This window comes from Bombina bombina, chromosome 3 (assembly GCF_027579735.1).
Source record: "Bombina bombina isolate aBomBom1 chromosome 3, aBomBom1.pri, whole genome shotgun sequence".
NCBI lineage: Eukaryota > Metazoa > Chordata > Amphibia > Anura > Bombinatoridae > Bombina > Bombina bombina.
Genome location: NC_069501.1, coordinates 755,960,240 through 755,986,051, shown reverse-complemented (window position 1 = coordinate 755,986,051; position 25,812 = coordinate 755,960,240). Strand labels below are relative to the sequence as shown.

The 25,812-nt window shown below is 38.8% G+C and overlaps 1 protein-coding gene across 1 annotated transcript in view; it reads left to right on the top strand.

Moving 5' to 3' along the window:
• The window catches only part of LOC128651914 (uncharacterized), a 193,945-nt gene that overhangs the window by 17,759 nt on the left and 150,374 nt on the right, over nt 1–25,812 (top strand). Inside the window, exon 2 of the mRNA XM_053704878.1 lies at nt 4,192–5,026. Within this exon, the coding sequence (XP_053560853.1) occupies nt 4,277–5,026 (750 nt within the window). The 5' untranslated portion in view covers nt 4,192–4,276. The remainder of the gene's footprint in view (nt 1–4,191; nt 5,027–25,812) is intronic.

The following is a 25,812-nucleotide window of genomic DNA, read 5'->3' as shown; positions in this document are numbered from 1 at the left end:
ACCTAAGAGTACTACATATAAAAAAACAATGATTTACTGTTCACATTATATCAACAGCACAAATGTTTTAATGGGCTTCTGATATTTATTATCATTATAAAAATATTGTGAAATAAATATTGTGTCATTATAGACTAACTTTACCTAAACTACTGCCAGCATTTGAGTTTTTAATATACCCACTTTTAGTATTTTTTCAATAAAGTTTTACTTCTTAATAAAACATATGACGAACATGCAGAACACATGCAAGGGGACCAACAACGAACTTGCAGAACACATGAGAGAGGACCAATGACAAACATGCAGAACACATGCAAGGGGACCAATGCGTGCTTATACAGTATCGATATTGTTCAGTGTCTTTAAATGAAATTGTTAAAGTTAATTCTCTTATACCATTAAAGTCCAAAATTCACGTGTAAAGTTTTCAGAAATAAATTCGAATGGATTTGAATACAGCTATTAAATTCTTTCGGTGTAAACTATTGTTGTTAAAAGGGACACTGAACCCAATTTTTTTTATTTCATGATTCAGATAGAGCATGCAATTGTAAGCAACTTTCTAATTTACACCTATTATCAATTTTTATTCATTCGCTTGTTATCTTTATTTGAAAAGCAAGAATGTAAGTTTAGAAGCCGGCCCATTTTCGGTTTACAACCTGGGTTGTCCTTGCTGATTGGACAGCACCAATAAACAAGTGTTGTCCAGGGTCTGAACCAAAAATTAACTGGATCCTTAGCTTAAATCCCTTCTTTTTGAAATAAAGATAGCAAGAGAACGAAGAAAAATTAATAGAAGTAAATTAGAAAGTTGCTTAAAATTGCATGCTCTATCTGAATCATGAAAGAAAAAAATTGGGTTTAGTGTCCCTTTAACACACTGTAAAACCATTGGAAAGCCATGGGATAACTTGATTTCAAATTGTTTTTGAATGGATTGGAACGACTTTAAAGGGACAGTCTACTTGAAAATTGTTAGAATTTAAAAAGATAGACAATCCCTTTATTAGCCATTCCACAATTTTGCATAACCAACACTGTTATATTAATATACTTTTAACTCTATAATTACCTTTATCTAATCCCCTGCATCTAATCCCCCTATCTCAGTGTTGTTTTTTTTTAATTTTTACAATCTTGCATTTTGACAAAATAGTGCTGATTCTTGGAAACTCATTGTGATTCTCCCTGGTAGTGAGCACAATGTTATCTATATGGCACACCTGAACAAGCATTGTCTGACTGTAGTGCAAAATTGTAAACTAACAAAAAAAGCACTGAGAAAGGGGAGGCCTGCAGGGTCTAACAAGCGGACAATCTTTGAGGTTATAAGTATATTAATATAACAATGTTGTTTATGCAAAGCTGGGGAATAGGTAGTAAAGATGTTATGTTAGTAAATCTATATTTTAAACAATAAAAAAGTAGACTGTCATCCCTAAATGCTCTCTCCAAAGAATTCTCAAAGTTAACAAATCCAAATCAGAATTTCTTAGCTTATATAACTCACAGGCTCTTACACAACAAGCACAACAGACCTTCCACTACCAATTTAGATCCACATCCATAATATATCTTGGGATCCAAATCACTGCAGACAAGAATAGACTATTTACATCAAACTACCTAACATTACCACACAAAAAAATCAGACAAGAACTCCGAACATGGGAACATAAAAAACTATCTCATGGCTAGGCCATATTGACTCCGTCAAGATGATGGTACTACCAAAAATCGTATACATAATGAAGGTTTTGCCCATGCATGTCCCTGAACACTTCATACAAACTTTACAAAAATCCATAAACACCTACATATGGTCTAAGCATATGGCTAGAGTTTCGATGAGAACTATGTATATGCCCAAAAGTAAAGGGGGATTGGGGGTGCCTAGTATTGCATATTACCACCTTGCTTCACATCTAGTTTGTATTGTGAATTGGAGTAAAAATGAAAATGATAAGGAATGGATAACACTAGAAAATTCACTAGCCAACTCGATCAACCTAGGCAGTGTTTGCTGGCCTCCAATAACACACCAGAAAGTGATAAACATTACATCTACACTAACTGCAGAAACACTTAGAGTATGGGAATGACTGATTAAGAAAAAATCAACTATATCTTTGAACCCCTCACCACTAACCCCCATCACGGTAAACCCAATATTTGACAACAAACACAATATAGTTTCAAAACAGCCAAGTTCGATACACACTTTAATCCCATACTACAACGTTTTAGACACTGTTAAATTACTCCCTATGACAGATTTGCTATATCTCAATGAATTACAATTTACTCAATGGTATAAATATCACCAACTAAATAATTTAATTTCTACACACCCGGAAAAAAAAAAAAAAATTACTAGAACCCTAACACCATTTGAGAATATATGCTAAAAACCTGAAATTACTAAGAGGTACTTGTCAATATCTTACAAACTCATCCTACAGGATCACTCCCGTATATTACCTACATACACACAGAAATGGGAGAAAGAGCTAGATGTTAAATTATCTGAAAAAGAATGGATCAATATTATTGCACAAATTAATTCCTCGTCCTCATCCATGAGATGCAGGGAAACCAACAGGAAACTCCTTAGTAGATGGTATTATACACCGCAAAGAATAGCACAGATATACCCTAAATCCTCTGCTAACTGTTGGAGAAACTGCGAACAAATAGGTTCACCAACTCATATATGGTACGCCTGCCCAAAGATAAACAAATATTGGTCCCTCATACTCAATGAAATAAAGTACTCCAAACAGACATAACTTCTAACCCACTAACTTGTCTTTTTCACAAAACCACAAAGCTGAAATGCAAACTTAGATCACAACTACTATACCTAATGTTAAATTGCGCAAAACAATTGATTCCCAGACTATGGAAACAGGAATCAGTACCCTCAGTAGCAGACTGAACAGCACATGTTACCTTTACACTATCACTTGAGAAACATCACTATTTCCAAATACATAAACTAGACGATTACTACTCTATTAAATTTATCTGGGAGGAGGCTGGGGTGGGGTTATGCACTTTCACTAGAAAACAGGGTCACACGATGTGTAGAAATATTCATAAATAAAATAATTTTAAGAGAACAGGAATTGGAAAACAACATGCCATAGAACTACCTCTCAAAATGTCCTGACCCTCAAAAATCATGCTGCCCTAGGCACTAGTTGGCCTCTGCTTTAATTTGGGAACTACAGAAAAAAGGGCTCAAAAATATGAGATCTCGGGTGTTAGAAAAAAAAAAAAGCCGACAAAGTTCTTCAATATTGAGACACATAAATATACATTGCTAAAGATGTATTTATATGTATACAGGTATGTCTATGTACATATATATTAATGTATTTATATGTGTATATTTTATTGTATGTATTTACAGACATATATACACATATAAACACATAAATATGTATATGTACACATATATAGACATACAGTATATATAAGTGCATTAGAGCCCTTTGACGTTAAGTAGATGAAAAGATGTAAAAACATATATTCAATATTCATATTGTAACTATGTATTCACTAATGCGAATATGCTATGTTGTTTGCGCAATGGGTGCTAGTATTTTTTCAACAATTTTTTTCTCCATTGACTTTTGGGGGGGGGGGGATTCGAAAATATGAAAACTCATTTGAAAACAAGAAGATTTTAGGTGGGCAACCAACAGTTTGTATTTTAATTAATTGCATTACAGAGCCCCATAAATAACAATAAGGACAAATAAAAAATATAATTACAAAATAACCAGAATTAACTTAAACTAGTCATTATGACAATTAATACTCTAAATGTTAAAAAAATGTAATACTTTTGCATTTGATGCATGTTCTTAAAATAAATATTTTCTAATGTTTTGCATTCAATATAATAATGTTTTATAAATCTTAGGCCAATAAGTGCTGCATGGGAACTATAAAATACTTTTTTTGTCACAAGGATATACAACTTCTTATGAGCTATATGCTTTTACAGCATGGGAAATCTGGAGATCTCCAATAAAACTTTAACATTTTAAACTCCTTTTCTCCATAGCTTTCATTTTTCATAGTCACACAATTAACAATGTTAACATGCATACTAAATAATTATTAGCATTTCTAATACAAAATAATTAATTTACATGTTTTTTTCTTATTTTGCAGCTGCAGAACAAAATAATTAACTAAATTGCGACTTCAACATAGTAAAGTTTGCTTTTAAGTTCTCAATTTTAACTTTGCATTGACCATGGAAGATAATGCCGTGATCAATGTAACTTCAGTAAGCTCAAATACTCTAATTGATGGAGACTGGAATGAATATCCTACAAAAGACAAAGCTTTAAATCTGAAATATGAAATGTACCCTGAATTCCCTGAGAAAGACAATCTACAAGAAGGATTTAGGATGAGAAAAGCTAAAAAAGAGGAATCTTTGATTACTTCCAAGTATAGAATAGGAGGTTCTGTTGAAAGCATATTTTCTCAGACCTCTGTACATCATCCTGAATGGACAATACTAAGATCTAGCAAGTCTCAGGATGCTCTAACACATAACTCAAACAGAACACAACATGAAGAATGGACAGATAATCAGCCACTTCATTTTGAAAACCCAGATGTTGTGGATGATGTGGTGGGAGATGAGGTCATTTTCAAGTCTCCTGGGCAAAAATCTCATAACTACAAAATATTGGACTATAGACCCAACCAACCAGTAGCTGCTCATGATTCATATTTCCCATCTTTACAAATAACTGAGTTAGAATACTCACCAGAATATTGTTATGAAAACAAAAAGCTAAATGCCATGGAAATCAAAACATATTTCCCCTGTGTCAATGTAACCGAAAAAAAGATGGCAACATCATCTTACTTTCCATTTGATGTCAAGAAAGACAAAGAAGAGCCTGGACTGGAACTTGTATCCCAATGGGCCAAGAACACTGACAGTGATAGATCTTCCAGATCTGAAGAAAGGGATTGTAGTCAGTCTCAGGTAATTTGAACACCAAACAAGTACAGCTTTAAGAGTATAAAGTCACAGCATTAAAATACCTATGTGAAGTTGGCACCCCATGTTTGTAAAAACTGAATTAAAATATACCATTCGTTTGTGCTGCGCTTGTGCTGATTTGTGCCGCAAAAACCAACGTTTGTGCCGGTTTGGTTTAGGAGATATTGCACATTATTTTTTTATGAAACCCCGCCCACTTTGCACCCCATGTTATGCAATTTTAAAAACAAATATACCATTTGTTTGTGCTTCGTTTGTGCTGGTTTGTGCCACAAAAACAAACATTTGTGCTGGTTTGGTTTCGGAGATATAGCGCATTATATTTGTTGAAACTCCGTCCACTTTGCACCCCATGTTATGCAATTTTAAAAACAAATATACGATTCGTTTGTGCTGCGTTTGTGCTGATTTGTGCAGTAAAAGCTAACGTTTGTGCCGGTTTGGTTTAGGAGATATTGCGCATTATTTTTTTATGAAACCCCGCCCACTTTGCACCCCATGTTATGCAATTTTAAAAACAAATATACCATTTGTTTGTGCTGCGTTTGTGCTGATTTGTGCCGCAAAAATTAATGTTTGTGCCGGTTTGGTTTCGGAGATATAGCGCATTATATTTACTGAAACACCGCCCCCTTTGCACCCCATGTTATGCAATTTTAAAAACAAATATACCATTGGATTGTGCTGCGTTTGTGCGGATTTGTGCTGCAAAACTGAACGTTTGTTCCGGTTTGATTTCGGAGATATTTTGCATTATGTGTACATGTACTCTTTGATTCAAAAGTATTATAACAACAAAAATGTTTGTAAGTACAAATAGAATTATAAAACTTTGGGGTATCCAAAAGAATAGATGTGACTTCCACACCAGAAAAATATATTTATATTTATATTTCAGTTTTCTATGCAGCACAGCAGTGTAGCTGCTCAGCGCAACAGTCTAGTTATGCTGCATAGAAAACTAGTGAGACAATTTTTTCCCCATCGCCAGGGATGTAATGCCCCCCTAAATGTTTTTTTTTTTTTTTTTTTAAAAAAGCGACTAAAAAAGAATTGACTTATGTAAGAAAACTTGCTTGAGTGCTTTTAAGCGCTTGTTAAATCTAAGCAAGTTAATATTGGGCTGTCTGTGGTTAACATGACATTATAGGCGATTAATATGGCAACAAAGAGGTTAAATTGGCTAAAGGAGATTTATTAGACCTAATGGGGTTGAAGAGGGCTTTACTGCAATTTAATTGAAAATTTCCTTTTTCAATTAAGTAGTGGGTTTCTACTTATTCACTTTGCAGTTAAAATACTTAAAGGGACACTAAACCCAAATTTTTCATTTGTGATTCAGATAGAGCATGAAATTGTAAGCAACTTTACTCCTATTATCAAATTTTCTTCATTCTCTTGGAATCTTTATTTGAAATGCAAGAATGTAAGTTTAGATGCTGGCCCATTTTTGGTAAACAACCTTGGTTGTCCTTGCTGATTGGTGGATAAATTCATCCACCAATAAAAAAAGTGCTATCCAGAGTTCTGAACCCAAAAAAAGCTTAGATGCCTTCTTTTTAAAAAAAAATAGCAAGAGAATGAAGAAAAATTGATAATAGGAGTAAATTAGAAAGTTGCTTAAAATTGCATGCGCTATCTGAATCACGAAAGACAAAAATTGGGTTCAGTGTCCCTTTAAGCTATGGTTTGGGCTTCTTCCAATCTATTACTCTTCAATAACCCCATGTATGCCATATAAACATGTTAATCCTGTTAAACATCATGTTATCATGTTAATCCTTTAATGCCCAGGGCTGGATTTACATTTCGGGCACCCATAGGCACAGATTGCACTATACAGAGTGCATCCCCCTTGTTTTCTGTTACCGGCGTCTTCCGTGGTGCCAATGAAACGCCTGCCTGTGCTGGACAGACTTTTTTTTTTTTTTTTGTTGGAATATTTTTTTATTGAGGTAAAGTCATAAATAATACAGTACAGTCATATAAGGAGATCATGGCAACATGTCCATATGATACATACCAGAGAAAGCAAACATAAATAAACAATAAAACAGACATGTCATTAGATTTATGCATAGTTCTAACAAGCTGTCCAAAGAGGGCATTCTTTAGCCATGAGTGATACCTCTTTTTACATAACTTCATATTCACAGACAGCGAATAATACCTGCATCTGAATTGTCAACTGAAGCCTATAATCTCACAGGGGTGGTTATTACTAAAAGGCTTATCTCTGTCAATGCTCAATTCAAGGATCTTAGTTTTACTTAAGGTAACATATACCAAACAAACAATAACTGAAGTTTCATACATGCCCTGCCTGGGACATGACCCCTCCTCAAGACTTAATTAATATGGGATAAAGTGTATAAGGAATACCTAGTTAACTAAACCCAGGCAGGCTATACCCTGTTCATCAGTGGGGGGTTGAGAATGTACCCGGGCGGCAGGGCGTCCGGGGGTATAGAAAAGAATAAGGGAGTGGGGAAGGGGGAAAGAGGGTAAAAGGAAGCAAAGGGAGAGAAGGGGAGAAAAGGAGAAAGAAAGAAAGAAAAAGAAAAAAAAAAAAAAAAAGGGGGGGGGGGAAGAAGGGGACCCAAGTCCCAACAACAAGTGGCTATCTTCTATATTGTCCCTGTGGACTCCACTCATGAGGCTATTGTACATTAGATGTCTTTCTATTTGTTGACTCCTGCTTCCCAAAGTGCCCAAATTTGCCCGTGTAATCCAGCTTTGCCCATGGATCTCAAAGAGAAATCCTCCATAGAGCGGACATATTCGATGATATCTCGTATCATGTAAAGTGTGACCTGCGTTTTTCCTAACCAGCATCTTGCAATTGCTAGTTTTGTAGCTAAAAGTATAGTGATACATAGCACTCTCTCAGGTTGTGCCAGTTTTCCCAGTCCCAGATGGAACAGGGCAGTGTCAGATGTCAGTCTGTTTAGTAACCCCAATTGATCTAACATTACCTCTATTTGGTCCCATATTACCCTGATTCCCGCACAACTCCACCATATATGATAGTGGGAACCCCTTTGGCCACATCCCCTCCAGCATCTATCCGAAGTCTGTGGGAACATCTTATTGAGGCTAACTGGTACTCTATGCCAGCGTAGGACTAGTTTTATGTAAAGCTCATACAGTGAGACACAGTGAATTGCTGCTCTTGTGTATTGAACTGCCTGTTGCCACTCCAACCCCTCGTGCTCCTTCCTCATATCCCTCTCCCATTCCACAATGCGGAATGTTTTGGCAAATCTTTCTGAGTCTAGTAGGAGTTGGTAATGTATTGTCAACGCCTTGCGTAGGGGTTTGCCCACCAGCCATCTTTTTTCCCATTGTGTCAATTCTCTGGGTTTCTCCTTTTGGAACTTCCATGATATCAACAATGATATAAGCCTGAAATACTCAAAGTGGAACTTTTTGGGGATGTTTATGTCTAACAGATCTGAAGCTTGGGTCACCAACCCTCTGGGTGTATAGAGATCTCTGACATGCTTGATGCCCCAGCCGGACCACATCTGCGCATGAGATTCCGGCAAACAGGAAAGTAGAGCCCTGATTGAATGGATTGGGGATGGGTGCGGAGCCACTCCGGTCAAGCCACTAAGTTCTTTCCATGTTTTAATGCCTGCTTTAATGACAGGATTCTCAACCCCCAAGAGTGCATCTGTATGCCGAGGGACCCATATGAGGTCTCCCAGCAACAGACCCGAGGGGAGCACAGCTTGCTCAAGCTGCCCCCACCTAGTATCTTCAGCTGGGGCCCCCCACGCTGTCACGTGGGAGAGCATAGCTGCCTTATAGTACTTGCCTATGCTAGGTGCTGCCAATCCTCCGTGTAGAACAGGCCGTTGTAGTTGTTGCATGGCTATCCTCGAGGGTTTACCCTGCCAGATAAACCTGTTTATGATCGTCTGGAATCGACTAAGGATATATTGCGGGACAGCCAGTGGTATACACCTAAAGAGGTACGTGACCTTGGGGAGAAGGGACATCTTCACCGACTGTATTCTCCCGATCCACGATATCTCATATTTAACCCATTTCGTAGTGAGAGAATCAAATTCTTTTAACAGAGGGTCGTAATTCGCCCGGATTACAGTCTTTGGGTCCGGGGAAAGGATAACCCCTAGGTGTTTCAATTCGGTCGTGGACCAAGCAAATGGGTAAGTCTCCTTGAGCTCCTTAAGTTGCTCCGTAGACAAGTTTATTGCCAACGCCTCTGTCTTAGTGAAGTTGAGCTTGTAGTATGATATCACACCAAATGTCCGTAAACATTCAAAGACTGCCGGCAAAGAGGTTTCAGGCTCCGTGATGAACAGGGTGAGGTCATCTGCAAAAAGTGCGAGTTTTTGCAAAGTATCATGAATCAACATTCCCTGGATTTCAGCCGTCTTCCTAATCATGGTAGCCAAAGGCTCAATAGACAGTACAAATAGCAGTGGGGACAACGGGCACCCCTGTCTGGTACCATTTCTGATCTCAAAGGGATCGGAGCAGAACCCCTTTCCTCGGATTCTGGCTGAAGGGCCCGAGTATAGTGCCATGATTGCACTAGTTAGACAGGTCGGAAGCCCAAAGGCCCTCAACACTTCCTCCATATACTCCCACCGCACCCTGTCGAAGGCCTTTTCTGCGTCCAACGACAGGGCGACCAGTGGGAGCCCTAGAGACTTAGTCTCAACAAAGATGTCCAGAAGACGGCGCGTATTGTCCGAACCCTGACGGCCCCGGACAAACCCCACCTGGTCCAGATGGATCAGGGAGGGAAGTATTTTGGCTAGCCTATTAGCCAGGATTTTCGAGTAAAGTTTTATATCCACATTTATTAAGGATATAGGTCTATAACTTGCACATCTACTCGGATCTTTTTCCGGTTTTGGGATGGTCACAATTTCTGCTTCCAAGTATTCTCTGGGGAAACACCCAGTCTGGAAAGCTGCATTAAAGACAGACACCAGGAGGGGACTAATCTCCCCCGAGAGTTTCCTGTAAAAGATAGATGAGAATCCATCCGGACCAGGGGCCTTGTGTAATTTCAGCCCTTTTATAGCTTGGGTCACCTCGGAGACAGTAATAAGAGCTGACAACGATTCTTCAGCCTCCTTCGGAACCTTGGGCAGGTCAAGGGCGCGCAAAAAGTTCACTATGTCCTCCATAGGGAGGCTTGGCTCTCTCTCAGATGCGGATATCTGGTAGAGCTTGCTATAATACTCCACAAACGCTTCGCCTATGGCTCTTGGCGAATAACGCCTTCCCTCCTCCGTCTGGATATAGGAGATTCTGTTTGCCATTGTCTTTTGGCGAAGTTTATTCGCAAGCATGCGGTCGGCCTTGTTTCCACTATGGTAGAATTTCATTTTCAGGTATTTGAGCGTTCTTTGCGTTTGCTCAAGTTCCAATTTTTGGATTTGTGCTTTGATTTCTTGCCACTTAGTGACATCCAAAGGGGAGGATCTGTTCTCAGCTCTCTTCCTAAATGCTCCCAGCCTGCAGTATAACTGTGCTAGGGACTCATTTCTCCGTTTTCTCTGCTGTGATTCCTTTTTTATGAGGAGCCCCCTCATGTAGGCTTTTAGTGCCAGCCAGACAATGGAGACTGAAGTCTCCCCCGTGTTGTTGATCTTTAGAAACTCAATGGTTTCTCTGGACCATTCGGGCATGGAAGTATCCTGGAAAAGATGCTCAGGCATGCGCCATCTCCTGGGCCCCTCTCGGGCACCACCTGTCTCTAAAGCGACCACCACCGCATCATGATCTGACCATGTGCATGGCAGTATAACAGATCTCTGCACCCTCCTCAGTGCCCAAGGGTCACAGAAGAAGTAGTCTAATCTAGAGAAGGATGAGTGGGGAGCCGAGTAGAAGGTATGGTCACAGGAGTCAGGATGGAGAGCCCTCCAGACATCATGAAGGTCATATTGGGCAGACAGTTCCCTAAATTTTTGAGAGGTGTAGTCTCTATTCCTATCTCCTGGTAGATTGGTGTTCCCCCTTCTATCTTTCTCTGGGTCCCAAATCATGTTGAAATCTCCAGCTAGGAGGGTGTGGCCTTGTTTCACTTTATCTAATTTCCGGAGGAGATTCTTAAGGAAGCTAGTTTGATTGGTGTTGGGTACATATATAGCCACCAATGTGTACAGGACACAGTCAAGCCGGCATACACAAATTACGTACCTCCCTGCAGTATCACAGTCAATGTATATAGGTTCGTACGCTACTTGATCCCCTATCAGTATCGTCACCCCCCTTGCCTTCTTGTGGAATGTGGATGCAATACAAATTGGGTAGTGTATGGATTTGAATCTGGTGGCTATATCTTCCGTCCAATGGGTCTCTTGGAGGAGAGCTATGTCAATGTGATGTTTTTTCAGAAATGTAGTGAGCAAGCTCCGTTTAGTCGGAGAGTTCAGGCCTCTGGTATTTAAGGTGCACAGTTTCATGTCTCACAACTATGAGGGGGCCCTTAGGTGTAGGGGTGAGAGAAAGAAAAAAAAAAAAAAAAAAAAAAAAGGGGGGTAGGGGAGGGAAGGGGGTAGGGGAGAGAGGGAGGGGTGAGAGTTATAGAATAAGAGTTTTCGGAATGCTGAGCCAACCTCTCCAGACGCCCCACCTCCCCGAATTGGCAGAGAGTCCTCAACTCCGCCAGGTGTATGCGGGGGGTCAAATGTCCCCTATCCGCATATGAGTACCGGGTTGGGGAGCAATGATGTAGGGTATTGTGATATGCAGAGGAATGAGGCGTAGGGGTGGGAGGGATCGGGCAGGGATAGGTGGAGTGAGGTAGTGCTGGTAGGGCAGGAGGGGAGGGGGAGTGTGGAGGGATGGGGCACGGGGTAGGAAACAGTAGTGGAATGAATGCGGGATGAAAGGTGTAGGGTGAGGGATAGAGGATGAGAGAAGGAATATGAAAAGTGTTAGGTGAGGAGTGAAGAGCGGAGGATGAAAGAGGAAAAATGTAAAATGAGGGATGGAAGGTGGAAAGAAAAGAAAACAAAAAAGAAATATAAATGGAAATGTAGATGAAGATGGAGGGGGGCGGAGCCAGCAACAGACCCATAGCCCCCCCCCAAACCTGTAACTATAGGAAATTAAGACAACATTAACAAGTTTACAACCGTGCATAGGGACAGCAGTAACTTAACACAGGCCCGATAGGCCTTCAACATCAGTAAGCTATAAATCCACTTTAACATTAAACAGCAATTTCCAAGCAACATATAGACATTTCCTGAGACTAGTGGCATTCAAAGCTTATACTTTTACTAGTTTTCATGATATAATTGAGACCCACTAGTGCACTTCTGAGTGGACACAACCTAACCAGACCTATGCAGACCCTAGCCGTCACAGTATCAGTCTCAAGACTATGGGCTACCAGGATTCCATTCTCGGGCATGTGCTCTCAGCTCCGGACTCCTCCTGGGTGGACGTGCTGGTAAGTTGCGTTCTATGGGGGGTCTCCCCGGGGAGGCAGGCGGCGATCCAGCCTGGTGTGGCAATTGCCATGTCCTGAGGAGCTCCTGCCCCTGTTGGGGAGTCAGTATGATATGCTGAGTTCCATCTTTGGTAGCTATTAATTTGGTAGGAAAGCCCCATCTATAACGGACTTGGTTACTTCTCAGGACTCTGGTGACCTCCGCGAAACTTCTCCTCTGAGCCAATGTGTAGGAGGAGAGATCTGGGAACAACGTAACCTCTCTGAATTGCCCATTAAGCTGGGGGGAGCGCAGCATTGCTCTCATCAATTTATCTTTGTATGAGTAGTAATGTAAGCGGGCTATAGTGTCTCTGGGTTTACCAGGGGGAAGATTTCTAGGTCTCGCCGTACGATGGATGCGATCTATTCTGTGCATGTCTCCCGCCGCTGGGCCAAGGATTGACTGGAAGAGGCGATGTGCATAATCTTCTAAGTCTTGCGGGAGAACCGACTCTGGGATTCCTCTGAGTCTCACATTATTTCGCCTAGATCTATCCTCTAGATCTGCCACCTTCGCCTCCAAAGAGGATACTTGATCCATCAGGCTTTGCGTTTGGCCCACCCAGTTAGTATGGTCCACCATGAGATCTTCCTGCTTCCTTTCAATAGTATCGGTTCTTTCACTGATAGAGGAGATATCTCGTCTCAGATCCTCAAATGTTCTTTCCAGCTTGTCAAACCGTCTGCTGAGGGTCTGATTTTGGGTCTCAAACATACGCTGAATAGAGTCCAATGGTAGAGGTAGGGTGTCTCCCTTAAATCTACCTGGGGTATTTGAAACAGAGAGTCTGCTCTCAGGGAGATCTTCCGGCATATCTGAGGTATTAGATAACTCATCTTCGGATCTAATTGAATCCCTTTGCCCCCTTGGGTGGAAGTGATCCATCACCGTCTTCTTAGGACCAAGGTTACCTTTCAGTTTCTTCTTCGCTTGCTGCGACATAGTTGTTAGGTCTTTCCTTACCAAACCGGTCACTGCTATACCTGTTATATGGATGTTGTCAATCTGGAATATGTGAGAAGGGGGGGGGGCTTCCAGGGCCCTTTTTAGACCAGCATAGTGGTGTCTGACTAACTTTGGGTGCACAAATCAATGTATAGCAGGCATGTAGTCTCCCTCAAGGGGAGGGAGCCCCGGGTCTGCAGAAGGTCTGGAGGTATTGGTTTTGTTTGCTACTATACTGGGGGTTAAGCCCCCCTAGGGGGTATATTGCTGTATCTTTATATTAGTATGCGACCCTCTCCTGGGGAAGTTGTCACCATAGGACGAGATGGGGAACTTAGTTAGAGCATTTGCAGCAAATGTTACACTGTAAGAGCGGGGCCAGCACAGCCCTTGGTTTGAGTTACACCTGACACATAATATTAAACCTTTACATTAAGAATGGAGGAGGTCCCACAAGTGGACCATGTGCTGGTGATTGTGGCGGTTCCCAAGAGCCCCCACGCGCCTCAGGGAGGGGGATACGACCAGAAGGAAGGGAAAAGGGTGAGTGGAAGTGACCAACCCAGACGAGCTGGGCCGGAAAGGGGGAAGCGCGAGGGGGACCAAGGCAGCCAGTCCCGTACGGCGAGACTTGTAGGTATACCCCTATAAACACAGTGTAGGGAAGATGGTAGAAAACATATACTGGTATTAGGTCAATGCTGGGAATTATAGGCCCTGCAGGTGGTTAATGTAACTTGGGGGGGAATACCAGACTCAAGAAGGGGAGAGTCTTAGGCGGGTACACCTAAGATGTGTATTTATCAAAGTAATATCTAAGACCTCTACTGCAGGGGGTACCTAAAAAAAGGCAAGAAAATTAAGGGTTATATCGGTAGAGGAAAAAAGCTATGTTCAATAATATGTGGTGCCCAAATTCCTGTGAAGAAAAAGGTATGGTTAATAAAAAAAAAAAAAAAATGAAAAACACCACACCCTGAAAAAGTGGTTTTCAGAGACACTTGAGCTGACGCAGCAGCCTTAGCAAATGAATACAGGAGTTTATGTACACTTCTTGTGCTGCACCTTAAAGTCAGATCCTAGCAGTGCACAAATCACAAACCCAGGTCACAGCTGTTAAACGTATGCCACACAGTTCAGAGGAGGTGGGAGCATTATTGACTCTGCAGTCTAGTACTATTGCTCTGGATGTATGTCAATACAATTAAAACAGTTCTGATCAGAGGCTTCTCTGTGAAGCACTGGTCCCAGGAAAAAAAAGCACTGTAAAAGATGTTATGACTTTCAGACTTGTGTCTTTATTACAATTCAAACAGATTTATTTAGAAGCCTGGCAGAGTAATTACTATAGAGGCTAGAGACACCTCCAACTTCCAGTAGCCGCTACAGGAACTCCCCTTTACTTGCTTATGGCCGTGTTCTGCAACGCAGTGTCGGGGCAGGGAGCTAAGATGGCGGATTTTGGCGCCCTTTTTGAATTATTGCCAGTCAGCCTCTACTTTCCCCTTCTAGAGGGCAAACCAATGTGTTCAAGGCACCTAACCGCTTCCTCCAAGCCAGCTCCTCACATGTAAGGTCTTTTACTATTTATGCCCTTGCAGCCCTCTGTCAAATAACAGCGTCAGGCACATGCGGTGTGCAGTCTTACCAGATGCGTGGACAGTTCTAACTGGACTCCGCAGGCACCGCTCCTCATCTAGTTTCCTCTGCAGATGCTGTAAGAGGTCTCTCACTACCTCTCCGTCGGGCAGCGTGAAGGATGGGAGCCGCTTAGCAGAGGTGCTACACAAGTGCCGCTTACTGAAGGTCAGTAACCGCTATGGCCTCTCAAATTAAGATGCGGTGTAAACTTTAGTTAGTAGCCTCTCTTCACAAATAGATAAGACCTTCTTCCAGTCACTCCGGAGCGGAGCCCCGACCCTCCGGAGTGTAGAGTAGCAGCAGCAATAAAGCCGGTTGTAAGGTGTAGGTCTTTCAGAAGCGTGGAGTAGAAAATTACAAATCTCGTCAAAAAAAATTTGGACCCCAAGAACCTATGGCAGCTCTTAGGTCAGGGTATTGGTATTGTCTCCCCAGGTAGACTGTTGTATGTTGAGTTTTAGCTAAATGACCACAGCTTGTAAATTCTTGAGCCCCAAACTTCGGAAAGGATCTCCGCTCCTCCAGAGCTCCCCTGAACTCACAGTGTGCTCTAGGGCTGATGTCTGCACAGTTCAGATTGCGTGTGTATTGCTGCAGCTCGGTGTTCTGTAGTTAGGTGCTCCTAAAATTCAGGTCTCCAGCTCAAGCACTCATAATAAGTAGCTGTCCCTTTTTAGGCAATCTATATCAGGTTAGCAGAGCCGAAATTTGGGCAATTATATCAGGATAAATCCCTTTTTTATCTATAATAAGCAGAGAGCTACAGTTAGGCACGTCTGCTTCTCTCGGTAGCTAGCTCCGCCCCCCCCTGGACAGACTTTTTAATGGGCAGCCTACACCGAGGTCCCTCTCTGCCCCCACGGAAGCTGCCAGTCATGGAAAAGAAGGAGGTGCGCTCTTAATAGTGTTCTATATAGAGCGCACCCTCCTTGTTGTTGCCGGTGTTCTGTTGAATTAATTGACAGAACACCAGCAATTAGGCACGGCTCCCCTCTATGGAGGGTGCCTGTAGGCACATGCCTACTCTGCCTCATTAAAAATCTGGCCTTGTAAATGCCACATTAACCTCTCTGGTGCAATATTAACCCTCTTACATTTTACTTTCTGGTGCAGTGTTAAAGGGACAGTATACACCAATTTTCATATAACTGCATGTAATAGACACTATTATAAAGAATAATAAGCACAGATACTGATATAAAAATCTGGTATAAAACCATTTAAAAACTTACTTAGAAGCTTCCAGTTTAGCTCTGTTTAAAAGGTTACAGGAGCACCCATTGCAAGTGGGAATTATCAGACACTCCCCCTCCCCCTTCCTTTGCATATGAAAAGACCCTTTACACAAACAGAAGGAAGGTGGAGTAGGTATACTTCGGTATTCTCCTAAAACTTTGGGGCTTGGTTAGGAGTCTCAAAATCAGAGCAATGTTATTTAAGAATAAGCAAAAACTATCAGTTTTAAAAAAAAAAAAAAAAACTTTATGGACTATATAAATAGATCATCTACAAAACATTTATGCAAAGAAAAAATGTGTATAATGTCCCTTTAATCACTGGTGTTCTATATTTCCCTTAACACAACACGACACAAACGTTCGTTTTTGCGGCACAAATCAGCACAAACAATCAGTATATTTGTTTTTAAAATTGAATAACATGGGGTGAAAAGTGGGCAGGGTTTCATAAAAAATAATGCACTATATCTCCGAAACCAACATGGGGTGCAAAGTGCGCATGGTTCATAAAAAATAATGTGCTATATCTCCGAAACCAAAATGGCACAAACGTTCGTTTTTGTGGCAGAAATCAGCACAAACCAATGGTATATTTGTTTTTAAAATTGCATAACATGGGGTGCAAAGTGGGCGGAGTTTCAGCAAATATAATGCGCTATATCTCCGAAAACAAACCGGCACAAACGTTCGTTTTTTGCGGCACAAACCAGCACAAACAACCAGTATATTTGTTTTTAAAATTGCATAACATGGGGTGCAAAGTGGGCGGGGTTTCATAAAAAATAATGCGCAATATCTCCTAAACCAAACCGGCACAAACGTTAGTTTTTGTGGCACAAATCAGCACAAACGCAGCACAAACGAATGGTATATTTGTTTTTAAAATTGAATAACATGGGGTGCAAAGTGGGCGGGGTTTCATAAAAAATAATGCGCTATATCTCCGAAACCAAAAGAGCACAAACGTTCGTTTTTGCAGCACAAATCAGCACAAACGCAGCACAAACAAATGGTATATTTGTTTTTAAAATTGCATAACAAGGGGTGCAAAGTGGGCGGAGTTTCAGCAAATATAATGCGCTATATATCTCTGAAACCAAACCGGCACAAACATTCGTTTTTGCGGCACAAACCAGCACAAACGCAGCACAAACAAATGGTATATTTGTTTTTAAAATTGCATAACATGGGGTGCAAAGTGGGCGGAGTTTCAGCAAATATAATGCGCTATATCTCTGAAACCAAACCGGCACAAACATTCGTTTTTGCGGCACAAACCAGCACAAACGCAGCACAAACAAATGGTATATTTGTTTTTAAAATTGCATAACATGGGGTGCAAAGTGGGCGGAGTTTCAGCAAATATAATGCGCTATATCTCTGAAACCAAACCGGCACAAACGTTCGTTTTTGCGGCACAAACCAGCACAAACGCAGCACAAACAAATGGTATATTTGTTTTTAAAATTGCATAACATGGGGTGCAAAGTGGGCGGGGTTTCATAAAAAAATAATGTGCAATATCTCCTAAACCAAACCGGCACAAACGTTGGTTTTTGCGGCACAAATCAGCACAAACGAATGGTATATTTTAATTCAGTTTTTACAAACATGGGGTGCCAACTTCACATAGGTCATTAAAATAGAGAATCACAACAAAGTATCAATACCACAAATATTTTAGATTCATATTTTACAAATCAACCAGACTAAATGAATTAATGCAAATAGAATACTGTTATATTCTGGCGCTGTGGCAGCACAAACTAGGTATCAACAGTATTGAAAAAGAGAAACAGACACAGGAAAATGCAGTATAATAATAACAACAGTGTTTATTATGAACTTATTGCAATAAGATAAATCATTTATCAGCTTATAAAGCAAGGCAGTAATTAAACTATAAACCCATTACTTATCTTAGGGTTTCAAATAAGGCATTAATTTCAGCATACAACGGAGCACAGGCAGATGATTGCATCTACATTCACAGTTATTATTCTCACGCAGATTGCACATGGTGCTATATCTGAGGTTTCTGTCTAAGATTTTGCCCAAAATTCTCTTGCCCCTCTGAGCAATTGTAATAATTAAATATACAGTTTAGCAGGCGTGTCTAATGTTATGTCAATCACATTATTTTATTTAGCAAACAGTGTAACATTTCCTAAAAACAATAAAATTAAAAGAATATATATGTTATTATGTGATATATATGAATATATTAGTGGTTTTCAAAGTGTGAGATGAGCCTCCTCAGGGGGCACTAGAGCATATAAGAGGAGCAGCGGGAGCAATTACACTTTTCACTATCCTATGGAAACCAAAATTATCATCTGACTTTTGCAAAAGATAGAAAGTTTTTTTTAGAGATAACAATGACACTTTCTATGTAGTGGTGGGATAAGGCAAAGGGCGGGATGTAAGTTAAAAGAAAGGCACTTAGGTCAAAATCACTCAGACTGCAATTTTGTCTTGATCAGTAACTTGCATTTAACACAGGAGTAACAAAGTGCAAATTGAAATGTGAGTGGTTGATCAGAACTATCTCTTGAGAGCTATGTGTGAGCCCTGGATCAGATGTAAAGTCCCAAAATAAATATTACAATTTTATTTAAAGAGAAAAAATAAAGTAACATCTAATATGGGGAGGGGGTGCCGTCTTGTAAATTTTGTAAGAGGAAAGGCCCACCGCCTAAGACTTTGAAAACCCTGGTATATACTGTATGTACTACACTATATATGTATGCAATATATATATATATATATATATATATATATATATATATATTGTGTGTGTGTGTGAAGAATTACTAACTGTTTATCCCCTACAAATACTTATTTTTTTCTCTTTAAAACTATTTGTTATAATATCCTGTCTATATTTCAACTGCATCATTGGTAATTGTACTAGCTTGAGGAAGGGTTACAAATTAATGAATGAACTGGAGCTGCTTGTACAATTACAATACAATACAATTAAGAGCGTATTAAGGTGCAACAAATCGACTGTAACAGTAGAAGATTATTTGGCTATTCAGGACCACTACTTGACTATGAAGGTAGAGTATAACTAGTATCAGGATGGTATGCGAATGGAGGGGCTAGCTCCTAGGGGATACATACACACACACATATATATATATATATATATATATATATATATATTATTTTTTTATCTATCAACTATATCACTGCTATGGGTGGAAATAAAAATATATAATATAAATAAATAGATTTTGGATATATAAGTAGGGTTTCCTGTATGGATTGGGATTGGGTTGTTATGTTTGGGAAACAAACTCATTCTAAGTATGTGGTGTGTAAGTGTTGACAAAAAATGGCTTAAAGGGACACTGAACCCAAATTTTTTGTTTCGTGATTCAGATAGAGCATGAAATTTTAATCAACTTTCTAATTTACTCCTATTATCAAATGTAATTCATTCTCTTGGTATCTTTATTTGAAATGCAAGAATGTAAGTTTATATGCCAGCCCATTTTTGGTGATCAACCTGGGTTGTCCCTGCTGATTGGTGGATAAATTCATCCACCAATAAAAAAGTTCTGTCCAGAGTTCAGAATATTAAAAAACTTAGATACCTTTTTTAAAAAAAATAAAGATAGCAAGAGAACGAAGAAAAATTGATAATAGGAGTAAATTATAAAGTTACTTAAAATTGAATGCTCTATTTGAATCACAAAAGAAAATTTTTGGGTTCAGTGTCCCTTTAAGAGATTGTAAAGGATTTTACACAGAGAATGGCGTGTTTGACTACATCAACTTTTCAGATAAGATGATCTGCACGACATGTAAGTTTTCCTACAGAGTCCTACACAATGATGTAACGCAGAAAACACAAAGGCACGAGAACTTACGCACTTGCATTCCATGTCCACTGCTTTCTGCACAACCTTTTAATTAGTTTTGCATTTAATATACTACACCCCCCCCCCCCGCTCTCTGGCATTTTAGCTAAAATAAGTTCTCTACATTATAATATCACTTAAATCGTTGCCCTTGTCTCAGTTCTCTCACTTACATAGATTTAGAAAATCTTACTGACAGACATACTGACAGAGATGTTAATTGGCTGAAATATGAAAAAAAAAAGTACAACTTTCTTGCAAAATCTGCAGTTTGACTCAGCAAGAGGTAGAAAACATAAATATTCTCCACATATTTTCAGGACATTGTTTGAATAATTTATTTGTAACCTAATGTCATTGCACTGTGGAATATATTTATAAATAAATCATAATAATGATAATAATGTTGCTGACATAATCTATTCTTTGTGAAGAAATTCTGTTCATACAATAGAATTGCTTTTCTGATGATATTTTCCTCAATTTAATATTTAAATATGTTTGTAATTATAAATCCTGGACCAAGGGAAAATATTGCAGGAAGCATGTTTCATTTCTTATCTGTGCTGCAAATGCCTATTCAGTGTCTGATGTGTTGTGGCCTAGTTCTGCACACACACATTGTTTAGCTAGGCCGGCATTACTAACGGTACACAGCAGCACTCATCTGGCTTATTGTAAGAATTCCTACTAGAATCAGTGCATACAGCGAGGCAGAACAAAGGCATTGGATGCACACAGAGACTTTTAAGCACACAATGAAGGTAAAATGAAAGAAACCTCAGGATTTTTCTATCATATTTATATTATTTTGATAAAGAACATGTCTGAGATGCTGATGCTTTAAGGAAAGCTATTATTGCATCATCAAAAAATCTTAACCAAAAGGCTGTTCTCTGCATCCTTCCTTTAAAGTTTATATTGCAAATAAGCATTGCCAGCAAAAATCCTCAGCTTTAACAAAGCTGACACAACATAGAGCTTCTCTGTAATGCTATTTTGTGGGATATTAAAATCTAACAACTATATTGTTTTTGTGTGTGTATTCTCTGTATAAAAATATATTAACATTCTCTGTACCATGTAATAAAATCAGGGAGGATTGTTTACTTGCTAATTGTATTCATAAAATTATAGTTTTATTATTGATAGATGTATGATTTCTTAAATAATTTTATAGTTGTTGTTTATGAATGAAATTAATTCATTCAAGAATTTCTTGCAAGATCTTTGGGGAAAAAAAGTTGATACAGTTGCAGTGTGTTTTGTGCAATTAGACAGATTATAGACCTTATTCTCTAAAGGTCTTTCACTGTGACATTCTGTGGTTGCATATTCTTTGATTTTCAAATGTGCTGCTGGTATCCCCTATAGTACTCACACACGATGGTGAGTGCAGTTAGGTAAATGGGTGTGTTTGCAAAAAAAAATAAAAAATGTCTGTACAATTCTTTTAAAAATGAGAAGAGGAAAACTATATATAGTGAATATTAATGCTATTTATTATGATTGTCAGCTGTATTGTAACTGCTATAGGAACACAAATTCAAATTCAGAGTGTGGAATTTAAAGAACATTTTCAATGTACTTCTCTTATCTAATTTACTTTGCTTGATAACATTTGTGACAAAAGAATAGCAGCTTTACGTCATTAACAGACATTTATAAGTACATAAATATATCTGGTTAACTTTGCAGGATTTATTTAGTTCCCTGCCTGTGCTTCTATTTTTTGTATTATCCTGGACCCTGTTAGCTGTAATTGTTACTCCCATAAAGTTCTCTTTGCTTACTATCCTACTATATATGTTTGCAAGAGTAGTTAGACAAAACTTACCTGGCTGAAATTTGTTTCTTTTCTATGGTTGATATTATGTTTTAAAGGATCAGTAATTTGTCCCAATCAAGAAATACAAGGTTTTATGCAGTGTTCTCCACAGAAAATCCTTCCAGCTGGGCAGCATTATGAAGTAGGCAGGTGGGGGCAGTATAATACTATAACATTTTCAGCTATCCAAAGCACTAATTAATTGCAAAGTTGAACATAAATGTATCTAAAGATACTTTGTGCAGTAAACATTGACAGTTTTAATATTAGCTAAGATTAGTATTATTTAAAATTTTAGCTGGATGGTCAATAAAAGCAGCCAGGTGATACACCCATTAAAAAGGTCCTGTGGAGAGCAGTGTTTTATGGCTTTCCGTCTCTATTACTCTTAAATATGCATCATGAGATATAAAAGGGTTCTCTCCTAGTGGTAGAAGGAAACCATATCCCATTTGATTCTATTTTAAAATTTAAAAAAAATAAGGTTTTTAATATTTTCTTCAATAATTACTTTCCTTTGTTAGTAGCAATATCATTTTAATAAAAAAAAAAGTTAATGAGCACCAGCATTCAAATGTTTTATTGTTTGACATTTACAAGTTTATTTGTCTTAAAAATGGTATATAATATTTATGGGTGTACTTAAAGGGACATGAAAAACAAAATTGATGTGATTGATGTGACATGATTCAGAAAGAACATACAATTTTAAACACCTTTCCAATTTACTACTGTTATTAAATTTGCTTCATTCTCTTGGTATCCTTTGTTGAAGGAACATAACTGCATTATTGGGAGCTAGCTGAACACATCAGCTAAGTCAATGAAAATAGGCATATATGTGCAGCCTCCAATAAGCAGCTAGCTCCCAGTAGGGCATTGCTGCTCCTGAGCCTACCTAGATATGCTTTTCAACAAAGGATACGAAGAGAATGAAGCAAATTATATAATGAAGTAAGTTGGAAAGTTGTTATGTTCTATCCGAATCATGAAAGCTTAATTTTGACTTTACTGACCCTTTAGCTTAAAGGGACAGTCTACTCCAAAATTGTTATTGTTAAAAAAGATTGATAATCCCTTTATTACCTGTTACCCAGGTAATGCAGACTGCCCCCTTATCTCAGTTCTTTTGACAGCCTTGCATTTTAGCCAATCAGTGCTTACTCATAAATAACTCCCCAGGAGTGAGCACAATGTTATCTATATGACTCACATGAACTAGAACTAAGTGTGAAAAACTGTCAAAATGAACTGAGATAAGAAGCGGCCTTCAAGGGCTTAGAAATTAGCATATGAGCTTACCTAGGTTTAGCTTTCAACAAAGAATACTAAGAGAACAAGCAAATTTGATGATAAAAGTAAAATGGAATGTTGTTTAAAATTGCATCCCCTATCTGAATCATGAAAGTTTATTTTTGACTAGACTGTCTCTTTAATTATGGGGAACCAATACAGAGCGAAAATGCCAAATTTGTCACTTAAGCATAAAAACAGGGGAAAAGCTTTGTCCTCAAAAGGGGTTTAAAATGTTTGTTTAAAAATAATTGAGTATATACTATGCTACATTTATATTATTTACGTGCAAAATAAATATTAAAAATATATTGCAAAGTTGTTTCATTATGCATAACTAAACACTATACACATTTCAAGGTGATTACTAACCCTTTAAGAGCAGGGAGGGCACCTGTTTAATATTATCCAAAGATATGAGCCAACTTGCAGACATTGCTGTATAATATATTGATATGTTTATTTATGCAGTATTTTAATTTATGCAAAAATCTTTTATTGCTAAAAAAATGAGTTGGTAAACAAAAGTGTGAAAAGATGTACAAGTTGGGTATTATACATTTCTAGGTATCTGGTCTCTCCCTGGTTAATATTGACCAGTGAAAAGATTAAAAAGCAGTGGCTGTAAATGGGATAAATAAACCATAAACACTTCTTACAAGAAAACAGACTTGAATTTTATTGAGATACAATAGATAATAACACTATATGCCCAAACTTTGCAGAAGCTGACTACCTCCCATCCAGTTTTCAGTGAGAAACAAAGGTATGGTTATTCTTTCACAGTGCTTTTTGACGAAGCTCTTCCAGAGTAGCATATGTCTCAATGCCCAATAAGATAAAATAGCTGTGGCTGAATGTGCCCTGAACCAGGGGTGAAGTCCAGCAGGAACACATTGGAACAGAGTTCTAGCCCTATTTTTGGAGGTGGAACGAAGTTCACCCTGGACAGAGAACAGACACCCTTCAGTAAACACTGCTGCTGCTGGTGGGATCACCTCACAACAAAGCAAAAATGTGCTCACCAAGCAGGGAAAAGTCATGTCCTTTCAGCTTCCTGCTTTCTCTCTGATTGGAATTCCTATTAATTCTTCCAGAGATAGCTGGGATGAGGTTTGCAAGGGAAATACGTGTGTGCATACAAAGGAAGATAGTCCTTGCAATTAAAGATGTTTGTGAAACATCTTGTAGTAGGATAAGCCCAATTACTTTATTTTATACACCAATAGTATTTGCAGTCTGTTTATCTATGTTTGTGTCTGTATGTCTATCAATTTATGATCAGAAGGCCAGATTCTCTCCAGAATGCTGACCTGTGCAAGATAATGTATTTGCTGCAAATTCAGCCTTACCAGTTTCATCACAAAGTGCAAGGTGACCTGTTTTTCTTTCAATGTTACTGTACCCTGATACCTCCTGCTTTCTCTGCCAGTGTTACTTGCTTCATGTTTACCTGGTATACTTGTTAGTGGTAAAAGAAAATGACACTCGTGCCTTGTGATCATAATTTTACTTTAAATCACATTATCATTGTTTCTTGCTGCAGAGTGAGTGCACACACAAACCTTATCAAGATCATAATATCAGATGTTTACATTACAGAGCCTTAAAAATCCTGAGAGCAAGGGAGTAACATCTCCTACAATTTTACTAAGGCTAAAACCTTTTGGATTATTCAACATTATCAATATACAAATTCCGCTCCATGTGGTTTAAAAAGTGTTTGTCCGACTCCTCAGTATTAAGTATCAGTTGAATCCTAAATTTCAAATAAAAATGTAAAAATGTAACCATGGGTGTCCATCCTCAGGGCCAAAGGCAAACATTCAGCCCTTAATTGGTTTTAATTAAAAATATTAATTGTGAAGGGGTGGAAGTATTGGTGAGATCCCACACTTTTTTTTTGTAGGACTTGACCCCTTCCCCCGAGCCCCTCTGAAACTGGAACAGCTTGCTGTTTGCAAGATCTTGTGATAGCTAGAATGACACAGTTATCAATAGTAGTCTTTGCAGATGCCAGACCCTGGCAAGGACCTTGAGGAATTATGAACAAAATAATAGTCTTCCTGATAGCTTGAGTTTGTTTAATATACACATGGAGACAATGAACAATGTCCAAATGATAAAGGGGTTTTCCTTTCCTTTGTCATGTCTGGACACAAAGATGGCAACACTATATCTAGTAAAGAGTGAAATACAGAAACCACTTGGTGGAAAAAAGAATAGAAGTGTACAAATCTTTAATTCGTACGGATGAAATAAGATATGATTTTTAATATAAAACACCTAAATTTCAGAAACCCATATTCCATATGTTATAACTACGAGAAAGACACCAGTAGTCTTTAACACAAGGAACCAAAGTGAAGACTTGTGTAAGTTTTCAAATGATCCAATGATAGCAACTAAAACTAAAACCAAAAGCAGATCCTACAGTGTTGTGTTGAACAAGGAGGATATGAGC